The sequence below is a fragment of the Onthophagus taurus genome, chromosome 7, assembly GCF_036711975.1.
Source record: "Onthophagus taurus isolate NC chromosome 7, IU_Otau_3.0, whole genome shotgun sequence".
NCBI classification, from domain to species: Eukaryota; Metazoa; Arthropoda; class Insecta; order Coleoptera; family Scarabaeidae; genus Onthophagus; species Onthophagus taurus.
The window spans coordinates 31684041-31708322 of record NC_091972.1 but is presented as its reverse complement, the minus strand read 5'-3'; the positions used below and the strand labels follow the sequence as shown (position 1 = coordinate 31708322).

General features: G+C 33.9%; 1 protein-coding gene across 3 annotated transcripts in view; it reads left to right on the top strand.

The window, feature by feature from the left end:
• LOC111416763 (semaphorin 1a) overlaps nucleotides 1-24282 on the top strand; it is a 511810-nt gene that overhangs the window by 348318 nt on the left and 139210 nt on the right. For all 3 annotated transcript variants that reach the window (XM_023048857.2, XM_023048856.2, XM_023048855.2), the window contains exon 3: nucleotides 6004-6103. In XM_023048857.2, the coding sequence (XP_022904625.1) occupies nucleotides 6004-6103 (100 nt within the window). The remainder of the gene's footprint in view (nucleotides 1-6003; nucleotides 6104-24282) is intronic.

Genomic DNA, 24282 nt, shown 5'->3' with positions numbered 1-24282 from the left:
CGCAGAATATGCTCCTGGAAAAGGAGTTTTAAAAATTAGATCCCAAGATTATAATTTTCCTCTGAATTCATATAGATCATTTCCAGAAAATGTGTGTATCATGTGGTATTTGGTCAAAATCGAATATCCGCATCAAGTTTTTAACTTAATAAGTCAACTTTTGTACTTTACCAAAACACATTTCCAAATGTTTCATGTAAACATACAATTTCTTTCATCTTTATAGATATGAAAAATTAATAGATATTAAATTTCAACAACAGATAAAGAACACAGATAAATTTATAAAATTTGGTATAATTATAGTTTCTAGTCCGCAGTATCTATTATCTGCAATTAGTATATATTCTTTTATTAGCAATATATAGTATTCGATTAACAACTTCTAATCATCTACCAGCAATATATAATCTTCTTCCAACAGTATCTCGTCTTCTATTATGTATCTAGACTTCTGTCTGCATTATTTAGTTTTCTGAAAACAGTATCTAATAACCTGTCAATAAATCTAGTGTAATGCATGTAGTATTTACGCTTCCACTAGCGCAATCTAGCCTTCTGCAATCAGTATCTAGTCTGTTATTAGCCATATTTAGCAATCCAATAGAAATGTCTAGTCCTCTACCAGCAATACCTTACCTCCTTCCAATAATATGTAGCCATGTGCGAACATCATCTTGTGTTCTATTAGCAGTGTCTAATCTTCCATTAGGAATCTAGTCTTCTTTCATCCAGTTTGCTGCAAGTGGTATATAGACTTCTATTAATAGTATGAGATAATCAATATTAAGCGAACAACTTTTAAAAGTTTTTATATATGTAATTATACGTAAATGTCACCAAAATCTAACCTTAATGTTTAAATTAATTTTTCAACTTTCACATCCACTGTGCATCGTTCTTCTTCGAGCTAACATGCTGTCTGCCAAGGTTTTTTTTTAAGTACATTTCTTCAAAAACTTTTGAAGAGAGGAAATGGTGTGATAAGTGTATTCTCTTCCATAAATCGTATCATACGGCTGGTAAACTATACACGATGATTCTTCGAATGAAAAGCCATATGTACGGTGTACATATGACGCATAAAGGATTTTATTCGAAGCTATTCGGAGGAATAAAACGCCGGTAATACACTATTAAGCAAAAAAACAGAGGTTTTTGCAATATTTTTAAGAATCTGCAAAAAAGACATATCATTCGGAACATTTTTTGATGAGTTTCGTTAGTTTGTGGTTTTATTTTTTGGTTTTGATACAAAATGGCTTCCAATTAAAGGCGTTAGTATCATATCATATGTACCCAATAATTTTTTTTCGATAATATTGTTATCATCTGAACCCGAGCATAAAAATTATGGACGATAAGAAATCCAAAGTAGGAAAAGAAATTGTGGCCATAGCTAAGGGTCATATGGCAGAAATTGTTATTTGTCGATGCGATAGTCGATCCATTATGCATAGATCAGTTGTGTACTAAAACAATATTCTCAGTTGATATTGGCATACTCTTTGATAGTAGTTATTAAGTAGTTGTAATTCCTTACATTAACATAGATGACTGTACTAACATTTATTTTCAAAGTTACGCGCGGAAATGGCCAATGTCCATCCACCGAAAGATGTTAATGAAAACCAATTCTACTTTGTATCATTGATCTATTAGTTACAAATTCACATTTTAACTACCAAAATTATAACAAAAAATGAACTTACATAAAATCTATATCACTCAACACTAAATATTGTTATTTATTCCGCTATTTAACAACGAATAGTTAAAAAAAAAAACGATTCTAGTTTTGTTGAGGAAAATGAAATTGCTATCGAGTGATTAATTGCACCAATACCATTCGGGACATGTATATCCACGGAAGCGCCTTCAATCAATGTGACAAATAGCCCATCGCCGAATTGACGATGCCGGGGAGTTGGTTGCAGGACACAACTATCCCTTGAAATGGGGAAACGAGGGAAACTACAGACCCGTCTCGTGCTTTTCCAAGAAGCTTCAGGCGTTTCGTCGCTGTGACAATGAAATTACTTAATTGCAATTTTCCTCGTTCGACTACGCCTTACTATGATGGCGAAAGGGTTCGGGGGTGTAGTTACGATCAAATATGGACCTACAGAGACTTCTACTACCTAGAAGCGACTACAATGTCGTCGACGTCATGTAATGTATGTAAATGTCGGGAGAGACTGCTTTATTCACTTGCTTTGTCCACATTATTGAGAAACTTTAACATCAAGTTACTTTTACGTTTTATTTCTTTTTTATTGCGAGAAATGTTTGACATAAATTACATCAAATGAAAACAATAATTGAAATGGTATAAATAATAGTTCATCGCGGATAATATTTGTTGTTATAAAATCGAATTTAAAATATGTCAATAACGTGAATCGTATTTTGGACGTCCGAAAATTTCGCTAATGGTTTAAAATAAACCCGGATGAAAAGCGCACAATGGCTTCGACTGCGATTAACGCGATTAGGCGTCGGCGTCAAATGTCACCGGCAAAACAGATCCAATTACGGCCATCCAATTTTCGAACGATAATTGGGTCACGTGATTGCGGCAAACATTTCTCGACGATAGACGCGCAGACAACGCAAAACTGAATCAATCTCAATTATGGGCCGCGCTTTTTTTTTCTCTTCGACGCGTTCGCGTTCACGCCAACCCCGAGACATGAATAAAACATTAATGTCACGGAAGGGGGAACATTGTTTACTGCGAGATTTACGCGAGCTCTTTCGTTACCGAGATTCGGGATTATATTATAGGGCCATCCCCCGTGCCCCCCTTCGGTCTTAAAGTTTAATTCCTTCGGTGGGGCTATAAAGCTACACGCCAACGAATCTTATTGTTCTCCAAGGGACACTCTTTTCCGCAAATGTTTATACGAAATTTTAGAAAGAATCAAATAAATTCTGAGATATTTGAAATAAAGTTGTAAGGAAAACATTTCTTTGTAAATACCCGATTTAATTAAAGAAAACATTTTATTATATAATTATGCGGTATACTTAGAACGTGTTATTTCCGTATATATGTCACATAACGTTTTATATCATACATTTTACGAGAGGTCGTTCATATAGATTACAAATAGCATCCGGCTGAGTTTCAACCCTTGAAGTACGCCATGTTTGCAATGTCTCATTTCCAACATTTCACTACTCCAACTGACACTCTGATTCCTGTTTATTGGGGAGGATATCATTAATTCATGTGGAATTTCTCATATTCCAATGGCTTGACAGCTTATTTAATAATGCATATACTGTGATTTAACGGTGAATTATGTTGCACAATTTGGGTCATAGCAAACTTTTTCGTGGTTGTAGATAAACCTCGTAATCATCGTAATGATTAACCATTGCATTACATTATTACCTCGTGGGTTCAGTCAACAACTAGGTATCTAGAAAAATCAGTTTTCTGGGATATCCTGGTGACAAAAAATCAGTGTTTTTGACGATTGTTAATATTTGTCTGATTTTAAATAATTGGTACTTATTGTGTTTGTTTATTAAATAACGCGTGATTTTTAGATTAATAAGGATTTCTTCCCAGTTTTTTTATTATTTTTAAGTCAAAATGAATTTTCCAGTTGTGGTATTGACAGCTTAATTAATATTTTAGCCAGTTACGTAGTTGTTAATAAAGTCAATGCGTTATTTACTTATTTAAAAAGCATACTCTTAAAACTTGTCTATAAAAAGTTATCAAAATTTGAAAAAATAAATGTAGTAGTCACGCTCAGATCCAGATTCTTCCAATTCTTGGTCACGTGAATTTGTAGATTTTTTCTGTTTGGTATTTTCTTTGTGAGGAATAATCTCATAAAATGGTTTGTATTCCAAACTTATTGCTGGAGGGACAGATGTAAAAGAGAGTTTAAATCGGAATACTTTTCGTTTGATATTGATAATGATTCCACATAAAAACACTTTTTCAGCCAGTCGAAAACTGCTGTTGCTCCTTGCTCTTTTGGTACAGTCAAGGACTCTACTCTCCTTCAAAATTTTCTTTAAATCTTATAGTAAATGGACACACCGTACGATTTACATCTTCTTTCGGAATAGTCAAGTTGCTATTGATATAGGATGTCCAGTCTATGAAATTCTCAAAGGTTTGTCTCCTTTTCTTCTTGCACTTCGGGCAATTGTTTTCCAGTCTGCCGGCCAATTGACTTTTCCGACTCTCTGCTGCTCAGTGGTTGTAGCGGAATGCATGGAGTCACATTGCATTTCGCTATGACCAACAACCAAGAACTTTAAATCTATGGTACTTAAATGTCAAATCTATTTACATTTTGAAGGACTAATTTGTAGAGAAAACGACTGAAAATATTTGTACGTGTTGCTATTTCACAAACTGCCCCTTTTTAGATTTGTCTCATTCCAAATAAAACAATCTCCTTGTGAAGCACAATTGTATATTGTGAAGTTAACTGACTTAAATCGATATTTGTAAAAAAGTGCATTATTTCTAGGATCTGGAGGTGCCAATAGAACTTGCTACGAATCAAAATTTCAACTTACATAGTTGTGATTTTGTTGTGCCCGTTCCCTATCATTGCTCTTCTCTTGCCTAGCTTCATCCTTTGCCAAAAGATGTAGTTGGCAAGTTTCTTCAAATCCTTCAACGTTGGCGCCTGAGGTTTTGTATTTCATACAAATACGGCATTTGATCCTTTTTAGGACGGTGGAATCCAAGACTGTATTCAGCATAGGGTTTGGTCACTTCCAAATTACGTTCTCCTCGTAACTGTTTGTACATTTCGGACATTAGATGAACTTTAAGCGAAAGGTCAAGATATTTACGTTTTGTGTTAAATCGGCTATAATGTGACTCCACCACCGAAAAGCTTTCAATGTGATTTCTCACACTGGTAACGATTTCATGTTTTATTTGCTTTTTTATGTGTCGACCTCTTTTATCGGATTCGCTTGTTTTATTTTATCCTTTTGGTCATGGCAATGTCAAGAACACCATTACGAATGCCTAGTGTGTTTAGAAACATGGTCTTGCAAACTTGTTGATTTTCTGTTGGCAGAAAAAAAACAAACAGTATAATTTCGTCTTGATGCCTCAGTAGTACTAACTTTTTCATAACTTTGTCTGTGTTCTAATGAATAAAGTCTCGTTTTCGTTCATAAGTTTCTTACTGATAGTACCTTCTAAAAACGGAAAGCCTCGCTTCATGAGAAAACTTTTTTAAACATTTCTTTGCATGCTCCAGGAACAAATTTGTTTCTAAAAGACATATACGCTTCACCATGTTGCCTTAGTCTTTTTCTCGGCTTGTCAGTTCTTGCAGGTTTCTCTTCCATTCCATCCAGTACGAACCCTTCAGGAGCTTGGGTATTTTCTACCAACCGCTCTGATTCTATAACATTTTGCATTTATGTTTCTAGCGATTTTGTAGAGGTTTTATTAGGATTGTTTGCATCTTCATCGGTGTCATCATTTTCAGAAGAAGGGCAATATTCGGAAAGAGAAAACGGCTCAGCATCAGATTCACTTTCAATGCACATATTCGATGTAGAAGGCTAAAACTAGCTTAATTTTAATTAAATTTTCAGAAAAAAATATAAAACAAGAAACTAGTTACCAGAACGAGCATCAGGGTTTTTAAGGGCTGCCTTTAGTATTCTTTTGCTTCTAGAACGCATATTTCTGACAACTTTGAGACTGCACACAAAAACATGCAATCAGGTTGTTTACAATATATTAATTGAACAACTAGATAACTGGATTTAGTGAAGTCTTCATCCGGCAAGAACTAGGGAACTTAAAATACCCGGTTGTAGTAACGACAATTTTTCCGATTTAATCAAGTGTACGAAATGGGATATTTGAATTTATAAATTCATGTTATATTTTGATGTGTTAAGCAATATATTGTCATTCTTATTTTTTTTGTTTATGTAAATATTTTATATCGAACTTTTGATAGCGAAATTTTTCATATTTTCCACTTTATTTTCTAGGAGCTGAAGATGATGTGCACAAGTTTGTGGGCAACAACAGCCACACGGACTACTTCCGGCTGGTGATGCGCGACGGTGACTCCCTCATAGTGGGTGGCAGGTGAGTTATCTCAAAAAGCTTTTGGACTCCCCTTTCCGTTTACGCCCTTTACCCTGGGTTACCTGGAACTACAATCTCTATCGGAGCTTTGCGAGGGGAATCGCGGAGGCGAACAGTAAGCCGCGTCCGGACATCGTTCACCCGGATATTGTTTCGTGATAGTCTCTCGTGCCGCTTTGATGTGATACCGTGATGGCTTTGACCACGCCGACGGAATTTATCGTAAAAACCTTTACGTCACAGCAGCTTTTACCACAAACCAAACCCGTATTAAAGGTTTTCTTTTAAACAAAAATTTTATTAAACGTTATTCTAAAAATTCCGTGGTGGTATTAATAGATTCGTTAAAACGAGATTTAACGTTTGGATTTCAATAATGCTAATAAATACGGTCACAAACAAACCCAGCCAATTATAAAAACACACGAAGGGAAATGTTCATTTGGAAAACAAACCAACGGTTGTAGTTAAAATAAGCATTATTTCAATTTTCATTACGAAAATCCTTGTGATAACATTGGTTGTTCCACGAACGAAGCGATTTTGTACGCGGCCTTGTATGTATATAAAACGGAAATACGAGAAACGTCGTTATTTTCGAATATAGGGTACGGTACACGATTTTAATGTCGAGAACCCGTGAACGTATGGCCATAGGCAATGTGTCGTATAATTGGCTTTCCGTTGTTTACACAAACGTGGTCACCATACGTTTGTACATCTAGTCCCTTGTCCGCTTTTATCAAACCTTTTGTACCAAAATTACACCTTGTGTTTAAAAAAATCTAAAGATATGAATACTTTAATTTTATACATTTTAATTCAAAACAACTTATTAGAAGAAACATCTCTTTAAGTATTAAAATATTTGAAGTTATTTTTAACTTATAAATAATTACTTTTATCAACAAATATAAGGGTATTATTTAGACCTATATTTCAATTAATAATCAAAAATGGTAGGCATTTAGCTCGATTTCCGTCGTTGTTGAGGATGTGGGATCTGGCAATGTCACTCGCTTCGCTTCTTTCTGGATGGGCCATCGCTATACTTTAATACACGTTTGTTTGTCTCACATCAGACATATACAGTAATCCCCGACCCCCTCCGTCCTCATTTGTCCAAGGTTTGTAAACTCTGGCGTGTTTATGTTTACGTGTACGAAGTAACCACAATTCAAAATAATAACTTTACATTCGGTAAACCTATTTATTAATTAGTTTTAGCAGAATTTTACCCTTTCTAATCCGTTTTTAATTAAAAGTATTATAAACAAAAGTAAATCAGAATGTAGAAACTGTTTACAAACATTTCGCGTGTATTAATAAGACAGTTTTTAACATGTTATGGCCTAACCAAAGAGGAACGAAACGGGCGACGTTGTCCGATCGTTGATAAGAAGATGATAAAAAACTTTCTTCAGTTATTTATCTAATTTTCTATAAAAAAACATATAGTTTTATCACATAAACAATTACTGGCCACCTACACATAATTGGTCCGTGGTGGTGACGGTAGCATCGGTTGAACAAACATATAAATCCAAAGAGCTATTTTGGGGAACTGCCCAAATGTCTTTCCAACGGCTCCCTGGTATTGATCGAAGGTGGCACAAGTTATATATACGAAAATGAAATATTTTTTGCACTATTGTGAAAAGATATACAGAGAGACTGTTTTTCCATTCTCAATTAAGTCGATTGCAACCTGAATACTGTCGATAAGTTCGCTAAGTTACTTGTCTTTAATAAGGATTATCAGATTATTCGCACAACCTTTGGTTCGTTTTATGAAAGTATTCTAGGTAAGATTTCAAAGAAATGGAGATAATACTCCTTCGAATTCTTTCATTAAGTGTATTACGCAGATGGAATTTTTCGCTCTAACAAAATCTTTTTAATTCTAGAGAAAGTCGTTTTTATCAAACACATCCTCATCGTTAGTAACCGTTCTCAAGACACGTTGGTTTACAACGCGAGTCACTAAATGATGAACCGTCCAAGTACACTTACTCTATGTGTTTGGGTGGGTTGTTCCTGAGTATCTGTTGTTGTAAGATCAACTTCATAAACATTATCTGTAGTATATCGATCTCCTAATCTCTCCAACTTTTAGTAGAAAAGAAGAGAAACTAATTGTTGAAATTGCTGAAACTAATTTGCTAATTGCAAGGTTCATTTTGACCTCTCTTCAACTCGTTTGCAAAAAGGCTAATATAATCTCATCTGGTTCTATCAATGATTATCTCTCAATGATTATTGTAAACCTAGTCAATTGCGTAAGATAACTACGTTGTCTTCTCTTGAATTCCTCCAGTGATTTTTTAACCTGAAGTTTTTTCTTAGTTATTATCGTGAACCTCATCCTGTATCTCAGGTTGGTTAACTCTGGACATCACTAGATGGTTGACCGTATAATATACCTAGTCTGCGTATATAAAGGCCATCGTACAAAAGATGTTCCAAATCGTAACCTAAGAGTTATTGTAACTTAAGACCATACATCCTTATAAATGCTATGAACTTGAAAAACAGTCCAAATCCGTTATTCTCGTATTGCAGTTGTGGGTAGCTTCAGATACACACATGGATGTTAGTGTGATATTAATAACTACTCGTTACTTCGATTAAGTATATTTAGATTACTGCTAGAAATTAAAAAACGGACTTAACTCTTCCCTTACATTTGCGTTTCCCCTATCCATTAGCAATGGAATGTATATTCGAGTTGCATCCCATTAGTAGATTCTAATTATCTGTCTGGAAGCGTTATTAGCCTTGACATCACTTCAATATGCAGTAAAGTTAAAAGTAGAACTGCTTAAGTTACTGGGTTCTGGAGATTTATTAACTTATGGTTCTTAGATCGCTGTAATGATATATATTATTGATAAATGGTGATATTATACAGATTGTGCCATACAAACCAGGAATATCCTCTTTTCCTTGACCACCCCCTAAGCATTTTGTCAGCGATGTGTCCACCACAACGACAATTACTACAGATGAGTCTTAAATGAACTAACTACCATTCATTACCATTATTCATTCCAGAGTCTCACCAACGTCCATCTCATTCGCCGGCTTGTTCATCACCGTTTCGATTGAATCTTCCACTAAAATAATATAAAAATATATCATATTGTGTGTCACTTATCCTGCTAGATTACAAAGAATCCCCTCTTTGCCCTCGAGTAATTTTATTTGCATCAAATTTAAAGCTGGACTCTAGGGGTTGGAATTTGGACTGCTTAACCACGCACAACCTAACATATCTATTAAGGGGCGGAATTGAATTTGCCTTTGTTTTTAGTCATTCCAACGAATTTTCATTATTACAGGCAATCTTCAAGTCCTGACTTATATAAATCGTCGAAGAAATGCAAAAAATTGTTTTTAATGACTCAAGCCCATCCTCAATTTATTTACCGAGCTCATTGAGTCTATTATTTATCGTAACTTTTAAATTGCATAGGCCCTCCCTCTCTTAATCTTTTCCAATACACGGTTCAAGACACGGTACTTTGTTTATGGTAAAAACCCAATCGCTCATTGTTCTCTTCATATTTATTCGTATTCTTCTTCTACTTCAAGATCTATTTTAACTTGTTTAATTGTAATCACTTTTAGTCATTAGCAGTATTCTAATCAATAAAAGAATTAATAACGAAAACGTTCAATTACACAATTTTTTACAAGAATTTTCAATCCAATATTTAGTTACGTTAGCTAGCACTAATGTGTCGGATTCAGAAATCGATTGAACCACTTAAGTTAGAACTGATGTTGTATTTATGTACATCGTTCATACACAAACTCATCTCTTAACCAAACAAAGATCTCTATACCTAACATCTTTGGCAACTTGTTTCGTAAGTTATTGTTTCATTTCTACATATACAGGAGATCTCCAAAGGGTAGACGTTATTAGTAAGAGGGTATTAACAAATAAGCTTAACTATTATTTTTTCGTTAAAATCTTAAGGCAAAACAACAAATAATGCTCACGAGAAACATATAAATATGATTGGTTATTGTTTTGTTATTTTTAAGCATTTAAATTTTATTTTATGTTGTTTTAAATTTTATTTTTTTATTTATAATTTATAATTATGTAATTTTGCGCACAATTTTAATTTAAATTCATTGACGTGAGCTTGTGTTACAATTCCATGAAATTTTATATTAATTTAGTGAGTAAATAAGAAATAAAATCAATCACGTGAGTATGTAATCCAAATTATTAACAAACAATGTGGAGTGGAATTACATGTAATGAATTTTTAATTTCATAACAAATATATATTTTAATAAATAATATTTATATTTCAACAACGTAAATTGCATCTTTAATTTTACCCATAAGGTTATTCGTCAGAGATTCTTGAATCCAACTACAATATTTGAATCCACTAAATCCAAAGCGTTATTTAGCTTTTTATTCTGTCTTTATGTTGTAATTATCTATTGCAGAAGAGTCCCTTAAGCACATTTCCCAAGGTGTTAATGAGACATCTGTGATTTTGGATATGACAATTTCAATCCTTTTTGGACTACAAATTGAGAAATTCCACTTTTTCGTACACTTTGTCGCTTTGATCCCTAAACTTTCAAATTCGCGAGCTATTTAGGTTTAATTAAGATATAAATTTGCACAACTGTCTATTTAATCAGATATGCTATTTTAACCAGACACTCATTATAAATTATATAAATATCCCCATGTCATATAAGACTACGAGAAAATTGAGTGTAGAACACTCCAGTTAATTATGTTGGTGACAATCAATATCTTCCTCATACCGGCAGTAATTGTAGATATGGATCCGCTTTACTGCGTTAGGTAGTACCGTAAGGCAGACGATGTGAGCATCAGTTAAGTAGTTTGATGTGGTGATTATCAGGATCTAGTTGAGTAGTAACATCAAAGCCGATGGTTCTCTCTTTTTTGCAACTGTTCTAAGCTCCCGTTTATTATGCGGGATTTTACAGATGTATAGTTCCAAATTTCTTTTTAATTACAGGCTGCAGTATTTCATTCGTAATACGTGACTTACCTTGAACATTCTGTGCAACTAGCACAAACAATTGGATGTCTGATCTTAATTTAGATGTACTCTATGGAACTGCAAAGTTGATTGTTTATCGAAGACTAAAAAATATTATTAAATTTAAGTTTTCAGCATCACAATCGTTTGAACAACCCTATATAAAATCAATAATCGTGTTTTCATCAACTTCGAGTTTTCTAGGTGTTTGATATATACTTTCTAGTCGTATGATATGAATCGATACCTACAGGTTTCATCTGTTTAATATTGTTTGCAAAAAAATTACGTTGTTATCTTATTCAGCTTTGCAAATCCCAATATTTTTGGAAAATTGTATTGAATATTGATTCATTTTTATCACACCTTTGGTTTTACAATTTCCTTTTTCGTCTAAACTTCACAGTTTTAATTAATGGATTCGAATAACAGTAAGAAGTTTTTTAATTCTTTTAGTTTTTATAATAAATATAAGTGGCAACATTAACTTTGTGTTTCGTTTTTTTTTCATTTCATTTCATAAAAGTATTTTTTAATAAATTACGTTATGCTCTTTTATATGCAATATTTAGTAGAGTTGGTACGTTATAGAGTATTTTTACATAATTATCCCTTCGTATAAAATGTCAAGTACTTATATAGTACAACTTTTCTAATAAACATAATGGTCGGTTGGTGTTGTAATAGAAGCTTATCTAAGTGTTATCCCTGTTTTATTATGTAAAAAAACATTCAACCTTATATGCGTAATGGACGTTATGTAATTTTTTAAATTTAGAAATAAAAATAGTATCATTAGTATCAATTCTTAGCATCAATATATCATTTTCAATCTCCGTTTTATATATTTCGAAGTAAAGACACGTTAGCAATTATTCCTTCAACATATCGATATTAAATCGGCGTTTCTCGAAATTAATGAAAACAATTACTGAAACACGTAAGAAGAATTATCGAGGACAACTTTTTATACAAAAATTGGCTTACCCACATTAATCACCCCGCCCAGGAGTTAAAAATTTAAAAATCTTAAATGGAAAAGGTCATTTTAAAGGTCTTTTGAAACAACATTTTCTTCGTTTTCACGATTTTGAAGAAAATCTTTTGTATCTCCAGCTGGTCACCCTACTTTAGAAGTATCGGAACAAACGCCAATATTAAAAATTTAAATATTCAAAAACAAAAACATAAATAATCTCATGGTTATTTCACTGTTATTGTTAATATAGAATATATGGTATCCTGGTTGTAACTATTTATATAAAAATACATGTTTTAGTAACGTTTTTATATCGATTTTACGTTCTTTGATTCACTTTGTGTAAACGAACAAAAAATAATGGTATAAGCGGTCAATAGCATAAAAAGTGGATTATATCACGTTTTGTTTCGATATTCTTCGTTTGGAAATATATTCTCTACTGCTTTAGTATAAATTGTTTTTTATGTTTTTTACTGTTATCAACATAAAATGAAATGATGGAAATAGTATTAATTTATGGAAACGAAAATCAATGTGCTCGAGAAACTGCCACAACATTCAATGAAAGACATCCAGTTAAGAACATATCTCATAAATATGTCTTAAATCTTATTGACAAACTTAGTCAGACTATAGATCTGTTGTAAATGTAAAACATAATCAGCCGAGAGTTTTAAATGAAGCCTCTAAACTGAAAGTGATAATCTGGCACCAAACATTTTTGCTTGCTGAATTACTGGAATTATATTTTCTCTCAATTTCCTCAGTCTTAGTAGAATATCTATAGATTTTTTGTTATCATCGGCTCAATCGATATTGAGATTGATTGTTTTTAAAGCATTTTCGAATTTTACAGCTTTATTTATTTTATTCGAAGATTATGGATAGCCTTTTCTACATTATCATCTTCTGATTCAGTACTGATCGCTTCATTTATTAGTTCATCGTAAATCATCGTAGTCTTGAACTGTAAAGTTTGCTTCTCGACTTTGTTTATCACAAAGTTTAATTTTTTCTCGATTTTTCTTTGTATTGTAAATTGTCACAACACCAACGTTGTACTCACAAGCTAACTCCACCTCCTTATGAACAGAGTCCAATTTTCGAGTTTCGTTGTGTTTTTTTACATTTCGATTTGATGTAGATTTATAAAACTCATGCAATGTAGTGTATATGTCGACGCAATAACAGAAATTAGTAGAAATCCCCTATTATTGGCCAATCTTACTACCTACTGCGCATTCGCCATGTGATAAAATAGTCCCGCATTACTGGACGTGTCGGACTACTGAATTTCGGATTAACAAGCTTGTACTGTATTCGATTACTTAACTGCGGATATTGGAGTAACGAAAACCCTCCTCTGACTATGAAGATAACCCAGTATACTAAAAAACTTAATCTGCTGGTAGGCCTCTTGTGGATCAAAATGATTGGTTCATTGTTTATCAATGAAAATCTAAATAGAGACACATATTTGGATATGTTAGAAAACACTATCATTCTGCTATGACTGAAACTCTCGAAAATCAATTGGATAGAGAAGGAAATATTCTCACTATCTTCCTCCTCTCTATCTTCTGTCATCACGGCATTGATTAGACAATGTATTTGCAAATAAATGTATAAGATGAATTAGACCATTAAAATGATTACTATAGACAATTTACTATAAACACTACACAATTTTCTCAACATTTTCAACCGCAACATTTAGGAGATCTTCATGAAAGGATTATTGCAACCTGCCATGGAATTCAAAGAGATGTTTTCGAAAATGAATGCTACAGTTTTGAAAACAGCTAGTTTCTGCAAAAAAACACAGTACCATTTGCACCGCCTCAGATACAAGACATTGGCTCAATAATGACATTCTCCGTCATTAACTTTGCTGATGTCGCTTACGGCTGAAACACTACACTTAATTCTGTATCCATTACAAATCAACACGCCTCAGCCGCCAGTGTAAACCTAATAGTTAAATCTTACCTATAAGCTTACTTATAATCTAATAGTATATGTATAACCTAGAAATATCTTGGATAAGAATATCTTCCCTAACTATTATTCCTATTATTCCATGAAATAATTGTTACAGAACATTCATCATTTAATAAATACTTTCATTTTTATTTACTCAAGTAATATGTAATTAACAATCCTTTGTAAAGCATTTAGAGTACGGAGCTCATTCTCAATATGTTCACGACTAGCTGCAGATCGACCAATGATTTCACCACCCTTTTTAGGTCAGATACGGGAAGAGAATTTTTCAGCCCCCTTTTCTATCTCTAGAATATGTAACAATACGAGGTGGTAAAAATTTCAACCTATTCAATATATGTAAGAAGAGATTTTGAATTAGTGAAAATGAAATGGAATTGTTATTATCGTGTCAATGTGAAATGTGAAAACAATATTTAATGATTACTGTAATGTATAACGGATGTCACTTAACAACAGTTTGTTCTCAAGTTGTGTCTAATCTTGCTATAGCAGTATCTATGCTGCTATTAGCAGTGATATATAAAGTCTTCAATATTTGATGACTGTTAACAATGATATATCATATCTATTGTCAAAGAGCAAGAAATAGAGCCAGATTACAGGTGGGCAGTTTTCAAAAGCACAGACAATCATAAATACTGGTGCATTATAATAAACGACAACAATAACCACGTGGGATAATCTACTACAGTATGGCTGCATTTATAATTATTATAAAACAATATAACACTTCATTATCTAATAGTACATAATAGGACTATAAATATTCCCAAATGAAATAACATTTCATCAGCTTTTGATTTATCTCATTGAAATACGTTGGAACAAGAACCTACACTAATGGGTGAGTTATTAGATAATAAAGTAGACAACTTATCTCATCTAGATAAGTTAGTTCGAAGTTGTTATTTCATATTATTTTGCTCTGTGTGGTTTTATAATCTCTAACCGAGCATTTTACGTAACATCAAAATAAAAAATAATTTTATTAAAGTTTTTATACAATTTTGTTTTCTTACAATTTTTATATGATTTGATGGTTTGTACTACGTGAATATAAATTAATATGAGAAGATTGATTTAGAAATGAAAAGAAATAAACGAGCTTAAAAATGTATCCGTATACGTAGGGAAGTTGCGAAAATAATCAATGGGGTGTCAATGTTGGCAACGGGGTCATTTAATTGGCCATTCTCCCCGTTTTCCGGTATCCAGGCTGGTTTAAAAAGGCGCCCCGAGCGTCGGGTTTCCGCCCGATCGGTTGCCGTTAAATAAAATAATGGACCGCTAATTTCCCTTTTGTTTATTTTTCATTAACGCCCCTCGAGCGGAAGTGCCCCCGTAAAGGGCCACCTTTTTCACTTTGACCGCCGGCTATTTCGCTGTAAAGGACTCTTTAAAGAATCCACTCGGTTTTAAATTTTATAATATCAAATAACCGCAACCACGGACTTCTTTCTTTTTTTACGTCAAAATTAATGAAAAAAAAGTTTATTTTATTCGAATTTACTTCAAACGACTGGGGGGATATTAAGTTTCTTGCGAAGCAAATAAGGCACCAATCACGCAACTCATTACGGTGGAACGTATGGAGCATCCAGGATTATCCTGGGAGTTTCTTAATCGCGACCCAGGAACTTCCGACGAACTCGATTACCGAGCCGTCCAACTATTTCCTATTTCGTTGATTCGTTCGTGAGGGGCCTACGGCGACGTCGCGACGCCTCTTTGTGAACGGCGCGCGTCTTCTGGCGCCGCTTAATTGAATATCGGGCGCCGGAATCCTCTCTGGGACGCGCGGAATTCCCGTCTAATAACGTCGACGTGTGAATTTCAAAGTCGACACCTTGAATCGGTTGCGTTATATTAAAGTACTTACATATAACAAAATGCTCCTTTTACTTATTAGGGAAAGCTTTACCTACGTAAATATTTTTCTGGAATTCTTCTTGATTCAATTATTCCTGAACTCTCTCCGGTGCCTTCTATTCATTCGCACTTGGGTATTGTGCAGTTGGATAAAAATAGGGGAATACCAGTTTAATTAAAAGCAGAAGAGAGGATCGTGAGAGGAAGAAAGGGAAAGCCGCCCGGAAAATTTTGCATAATGTCATCAGTTTCCCGGCGTCTCCGGCCCTCTTCTCCTTTTCTATCCCGTTCGCGAACTGTTTGCAGTCGGGATGCCCGCGAGGAATTTTTATGGTCCTAACGCGATGGAAAAGTTTCACTGAAACAATTTCGCTTTCCACTCAAAAGGGACCTAGAATTTCTATTGCCTTATACGGGGAAGTAATTTAATAACGAATTGAAAGTGACTCCGGGAAAAACAACGGCGCGTGAACAACAATATAATGAAACTGCCTTCTGGGCCCGGACGAAATGAGATTTATTCCACGAAAGGTTCTCACAGCTTTTACGTGATCGAGCTATTTTTCTACCACAAATGAAAAGAAAAAAAAACATTTTATAGAATAAACATTGAAAATTAAATTTTAACTTCAATTACATTAAAAGTTATATGTAATGCACAAGAAGCTCTCAATAAATGAAAATCAAAAATTTTAAATATGACGAAAGGTTTTCTTCTGTTTTTTTACTGATCAACAAAATGAACTTTTAAATTGTCACATGCGCTTTTATGGAATTTTTTTGCCCTATGTTTGGCACCCATATTTTTTTTGTGGCAGGAACTTGACTGAGACATTACTTACAATTAAACTTAAAAATATGTTTTCTATAACTAAAAGTTAATATTTACTGAAGTATTTGACTTGAGGCTGGTCTCTTCCAAGCGTCTAACAAAAATTTGCCAACATACGCGGACTCCATTCGCCCTAGTATCGTTTTCCCATGCTGGAAATATCCTGATGGAACATTTCTCAATGTTCGTCACTAACGCCTAATTCCTAGTTGCTCGGGAAAGAAAACGAGAGGGAAGAAAGTATACTTTGAGTAATATATATACTCAATGCTTGATACGTTGATCCAACCGTTGTGATCCATGGCTTACACAAAATTTTTATCAAATCTAGTTAGGCTCTACTACAAGGTGGTGTAAAACACTTTTGTCCAGAAAAGGTAGTGATTGTTTCAATCTCTGCTGTTCCAGTCACATAAAAAGCAACATTACTTTGTAAAACCCAACGGCAATCCTAAAAGTACAGCAATGATACAAAGCACCACATAATTGAAATGACAAAGTGTTATACTGGATTTTCTGGTACTAATTTCATCTTTTTGTAAGTTTCTTTCATAGCGGAAGCATGTGCTACTGGAATAGGGGGAAATCTATTTCGATTATACAACAGTACAGTGTTTAAACTAGTTTTCGACGAGTCTATAAACAAACGCCAATCTTATGTTTCAAATTTAATATTTATCAAACTTATGACCGATGTAATATCATCGCAATGAACTAAATTTTCTTCTTGTGAAAAGTAGTTTTGTAGCTTTTCGTCACGCTACGAAACCTATAATGAGATAATTTTTATTGTTACAAAGTGATCAATTTATTAAAAAAACACTTCTGGGTTTCTCTATAAATAAGAGAAACGACATTGAATGTTTTTAATTTATTTTAATAAAGCATACTAAATAGTGTCTTTACTTAGTTCACATTCCAATTACGAATTATTAATACTTTTAGTTCGATTCCCTTCTTCATTTTCAACGTATTTTGATTTGAACCAGCATGCAGTATGATGATTCTGGATGATACGTATACCCTTTTTTTGTTTTTCACATATTCCACATTTTTGTTTACTTACCATATATAATTTTGTTTCATTTTTCTTCTCGATCAACTCTTTTTTGCTAACCAAATGTTCTAGTTCACCTATCTCATTAAATAGGTGCTTTGTGTCTAGTACTTCTTCCTTATTTATTTTATCAGTTATAAAGGTTGGTAAACCAGCTGCAATAATATTAACTAAGGTACCTGAATCCATTGTTTTTCTCACTTCAAGTAAAAGTGTTTCCTTTTTTATGGCATTCCAGCAAGGAACCTGCTTGGTATTTGAATGATAGTGCATATCTACCAGCAGACCAACCTTTGCTTGCGTATGTTTCAGAGAAATTTTTTATTTTTTTCAAAGTAAATTTAATCATCATAGACTTATACCAATCTAAGCAAGATTTTTCAAGAAATAGTTTGAATATTTCAATCCTTTTTTCATCTTGTTTTACATCAAATCTTTCACAGCGAGTTATATTTTTTCCATCATACTTCTCTAATACAAATCTTTCAGCCAATTTTTTTTTATTTTGTTTTTCATTACTCTTTTCATTTTGCTCAATTAATTTTTCTAAGATTTTTATAGTAGGATCTTCTAAATTAGTTATATTTGCAGCAAGAGGTTTTTCTTCTTGATTTGTTTCTTCTAAACATTGATTTTCAAAAACCATATTTTCCGATTCATCAAAGTATGTCTGTTTTAACTCATCTGTCAGTTCAAACACTTCTGATTTGGTGCCTTTTTTTTAATGTGTTCTTGATATTTGCAAACACTTTTGTATAATTAATTTCTTTATGTAGTATTGCTGCTCGTAGTTCTTTAAGCACCAAGAAAGTTTTGTTATCTTGAGTTTTGATTGAGGTCATGGCAATATAATTTGACTTTCCATCCATTGTTGCTTTTACTTTAAACACAGATTTTAATTTTTCCATTTTTCAAAGATATTTCAAGGGATGTCGTTTTATAATGAGATAATTTTTATTATTACAAAGTAATCAATTTATTAAAAAAGCTCTTCTGGATTTCTCTATCAAGAAGAGAAACGACATTTCATTATAAACGTACGTGACGTGTGTTTTTTATATTCGTCTTTTTTGTAATCTTGTTATATGTCACACTCTTGTCTTTACTATATTTTAACAAAGCATACTAAATACTTTCTTTACATCCTAATAGTTCAGACTGCTTTTTTGACAATTATAAGTCGCAAACCAGATCGTTACGATCTGCTCGAGTTAATAAATGAGGTTCCTTACTATCACATATATAGATCATGAAATTCATTTGCATCATTTGCAGTGTCATTTGTCTAATTTGGCACTGCAGATATAGGTAAATCAGCACTTTGGGGGAGTGATCGTGTTGCAGAACGTACATTTGCATATTTCACAGCATGTTTTGACACCATATTTATCCCATTTATATTACTCAGGCAGCAATTATATACGTGGTCTATAAGGTTTGTCCAAATCATGGGTTTCCGAAAATAATATATCGCGTTTCTTTTGCTCAACATGTAAGATTCTTTATGCATGTCGTGCATGTTAGATGCCCAGTCCTTACCTCGATGAGCCAAAAAAAAGCCAAAATAATCACGATATTACAGCTTTACCAGTTCAGTAAAAATTCATTGCTTCCTTTTGAATGTTACTTCACCACATACGTAGCAAAAACTGTTAGGAAGTGTAACAATCACACTTCCTTCATATGTTGAGAAACTAACAACGATTAGCTTATGTATGCTGAACTCACAATTATTATAGTAGTCTTGTAGTTATTACAACTCACTACGGTATTATTAGCGCAAAATGCTATAAAGAAAGTTATTGAATACACTGTTAATTGTTGTAAAATTAGTTGTTTATTATAAAAGACTATTAGGTTACCCTTTGTAGAGAGGTAATAAAACAATGTTGTAATTTCAAGTCAAAAGCGAGGATCAGGTAGATGGCGGTCTACCACGATATCCTCTGTATCCCGGTAAGCACGTCCTATCCGGCATTTGGGGCACGTATGGACCGTGATATTAATACTCAGGTGGATTACGGCGGCAGCTTAGAAGGCCGCACGAAGTGTCTAACTAAATCTTCGTTTAGTCCGGTGCACGTCCGACTCCGGAACCCGGAGTTTCACGTCCCATTGTGTAGCCGATGTTGTATTGCCACTGTGCGGTGGAGGAGCCGGGGGCTACGGACGTAATTTGCCTCCATTCCTCATTAATTAACAACTACAACGCAGCTACATAGTAAATCTCTAAAGTAAATTAATCAATGTGAAACAGTTTTCTTATTATGATATCTTCGACTTCAATCTTGAAACCGCCATTGGCGATGATAAGTTCATTATCTCCATCGAAGCTGAATAAACCTTAGTTGAATCCTTACTGAACCTTCATTACGTTTTTCTCGTTCGTCTAAGTTCGTGGATAAGCATCACCATCGACCGAGGCGAACTCGATAAAGATTAGGGAGGACATCGAAGTCGCGTCCTCGGGCGTCGGGTTATCGAACTGCAATTAGTGATGGAAGGCGTCTTGAGCGGAAGCCGTTATCACGGACGCTTAACGACGCTATCTTCTTGGTCGGTCTGCTACCGCTCCTATCTACTAGACCTCATTTGCATATTTCTAACCTCTGGCAATACATGGACATCCTTTAGCAACGATGTTGTCGTCGTCCTCATTCCAACGTTCCCCATGGCGTTTAAGCCAAACGATGTCTTATTTGCGTTTAATTACGGAAATTACAGGTGACCCCTCTATATACGTTTCTCGCTCGATTTACGTACCTAGTGACGCAACGCCCCTGTTTGTTTTAACCGACTGATGGGATTGACTACAAATAACCATTAGTCAGTGCGCAAAAACCGTTTTTATGTTCTCGGGATAATGGCGATTTGTGGAAATTGCTATTTTCCAACTCGTCTGCCCTGATTCCGGCTTTTTGTGTAATTAAAAATGGCAGAGTAAATAGTTATTGAAGCTGATAGTGATAAATTATATAGAAATTATTTTTACAAAATTTTGTTTAACAATATTTTCACTTTTAAATCTAAAAATCTGCAAAAGCTTTTAGAATTTTTGAGCTGATTTAATTTTTTTTTGTAACGGTGATTTTACATAACACTGATACATTAGTGAAACATAGGGAGACGTTTTTTTAAAATTAAACTCAAAACCATTTTAATCCATTTTAATATTGTATGTTCCATTCTAGGAAAACTTATCCACTTTATGATTTGGCGGAATCACAAATTAAATGAAAGTCCACTGTCCAATTTTTTTGGCTTGTCTATCAATTTTGTCATTTTTTTGCTCGAAAAGCATTCGACAAAAAAATTTAAATTTGAACGCGTTAGCCAAATATGTCCAGAACATTGACCCTGATCGAACAAAATGATCTCTAAAAACCATTTACTCAAAAATACTTTATAGAAATTCGTTTAATTCGATTATACTTAAAGTATACAAAAAAGCGTTGACATTCCACACCCCATTAAGGGTAGAAACCCGTTAGACCCTAGATCAAATATCTCTTGGTGGCGACCCCATTTCTCTTCAAAAGGGGGTGAATTACGCACACGAGAACATCACGTGTCCTCTTTCCCCACACGTGAAACTTGACCTCATTCGACGGTATCAAGCGAAGGTGAAGTCCCTTTGCCCCTTCGTTATTGCGTACACACGCCAGAAGTAAATAATTGTAATAGTAAAAACTTGGAAACAGGTCTCGAACAGCTGAACTTAAACGAAGTGGTTTTTGAAATAAATGTAGCCAATAAAACCTCCATTCAGCAAAAGTCGTCGTTTTCAATCCATATAACGATAAAATATCGGGGTTGTCGAAGATCGTTAGGAAAACCATAAAGGGCACAACGCGAAGGAAAACCCAATCTCGAATCCGGTACGAGAACAACAAAAAAAACTCTGAGAATTATAAAGTACTGTTCACAACCCTTCGTTGACGTTTATGTCGGTTGTAAGGCGACCCTTTAGGTAGTAGGTTCAACGTCGACCGATTCCTTCACGTTTCATTCAATTTTTTTGTCTACCTCTGTAAGTTTCTTTTCCTTTTTTCTTTAGGGATTCGGCGAACAGTTTACCAATTTTGAGAGCACCACAAAACAACGACCGCTATCGGTTTTGTTTAAAAACGAATTTCGCAAAATTCCTCGGACTCGCAGATAGGTCGCCGGGTAAAGTTTTATTAGATTCCAGGCCCTCGTTTTCGTGGTGCCAAACTTCGGGACAATATCTGGAAGTCGCCCGTGCAAGATTTATCGGCCACTGCCATTCCGCAAGCCCGGCCGATCCTAAATTTAGTTTCCTCGCCAGATTTATGGGCATATTGATCCTATTCGAACATATACATAACTATAGAATCTCGGAAACGTGACATGAGTTAATAATATTGTAGTAAATAGTTTGACAACTTTTGTAGAGGTAAAAAGTCATTCTTATTTCAATAAAAATTTCAATTCAACTCTAAAATATGAAAAGTTCTCTTTCTTACTAATTTATTTCGAAGTGTACTTTTCACGATTTCAGCAAAAATATCAACTTTTGTTGATTTCTTATCAAATATCACAAATGATAATAACATTTGTGGAAAAATAAATCATGCAATAAAAAATATTTTAATTATCTTCAATTTTGCGTATATCCAATTTTTTTATTCCATGTTACTCTTTGTATTGATCGGTAACTTTTTTCTCTGGTTTGCTTTCCAGCGGTACAGTTCTGTCAAAGTTCATTGATTGCTTTTTTCTACAGCTACTGCCTGTACATGGCATGCGTCAGAAAGAATGGGAAATGTCAGAACTGGAAATACTACACACGAAAACATGACGATTTAACTTAATTTTACTTATGCTCATCTTAATATGTTAGGAAATAGAGCATATTCAAGATTGTATGCTTTTGTCTCTTAACAAAAGCTTCTGCCATGCTTCTACCATCTGCCAAAGCATTTGCTACACTCTACCAGAAGTTTCCACGATGCCACACATAAGTTTCTGTCATGTTTCTATAAGATGCTTCTGTCATCTTTTGCTATATCTTACTAAAAGTAAGTGTGATGGTAATTAGAAAACATAAGATACAGCCAAAACTGCCGTAAACTAGTCTCGTTACTAGATAGTAACTTATCAAAAATAATAACAACTAGAAGTTTCTGCTTTGTTTTTCCACATCTTATCAGAACTGTCTTAAATTTTTTAGAAGCAAAGTAGCAACATATCCAAAATTTCAGAAGTGCTTTTGTTGAAGCTTTTAACATGTATCTCACAGAAGGTTTTGCTATGCTTTCACCCAAACTCAATGTAAGGTATAAAGTATAAAGTACTAAGAAAGTACTAAGAAGCATATTAGATCTAGAATATACTATGGGAACCTTCAGTTATACAAGTCCAAAAAAATTACACTACACTTCTGTTATTATATTCCTACTGTATCCCTCATCACCAGATCTAGTAGTATGTACTGGATCTTATAATAAAAATTTTTGTGCATTTCTTAAGATTCTGAAAATACGTTCTGAGTTTTTAACACTTACCTTCCTTTCCAACATTGTAAAGAATTACTGTATCCGCATTCGTCACTGATTTCTTACTGAAAATTAGATCAGAGCAACGTTGCATGCATTAACAGAGACAGAATCGATACCTAAGCAGCTCTTGGTTCTTTTTTCTTCTTCTCCCTCTTCGATTTTCTTTTCTTTGTCATTTTATATACTTCATCTATTCTCACAATCCTCTCTCTTCACCTCCTCATATAAGCCGCATTGGTTAGATTACCATGAAGGCAATCTTGAAGAAATTCATTTGGCCAAGTTCTTGCAGAAGATATTCTGTAAAAAGTATATGTATAACGCTTATATAATGCATACATAAACGCTTGAAGCATTTAACTGAGTCGATGGTCCACGTGCTTTTCTTGTCACAATAAACGCTCCCATTGTCTCATGCAATGACAAGATGTAAACCTTCACATAATGTTTTCAACGCCATATGATGCTCGCTAAGCAGATTCAAATATGTGTTTATTATCTATCTTTGCTCTGTCTATTTATGCTTCATGAGATACCAAAGACTTGTTCATGCAACCTCTATCTTCTCCTGTCTTATTATTGTTATAAGTTATTGTTATCTTAGAAATAATAAGAAAAATGTTGACTCATTTATGAGTTGGCACTGAAACTATTTTTACAAAGTCTTTGATGGCTGTATCACAAACAGTTGTGTTGTGACACGAAAATAATAAATTGATTAATTGTATATTCAAATCATTGAGAAATAGTGTATGGAATTGCTTTTCCTGATTTAATGTGTTAATAATAGCTCAAACAAATTTTAATTGGCACTCCTGAAATGAATCTCGTAGCTACCGATTGATACTATTATTTATTTATT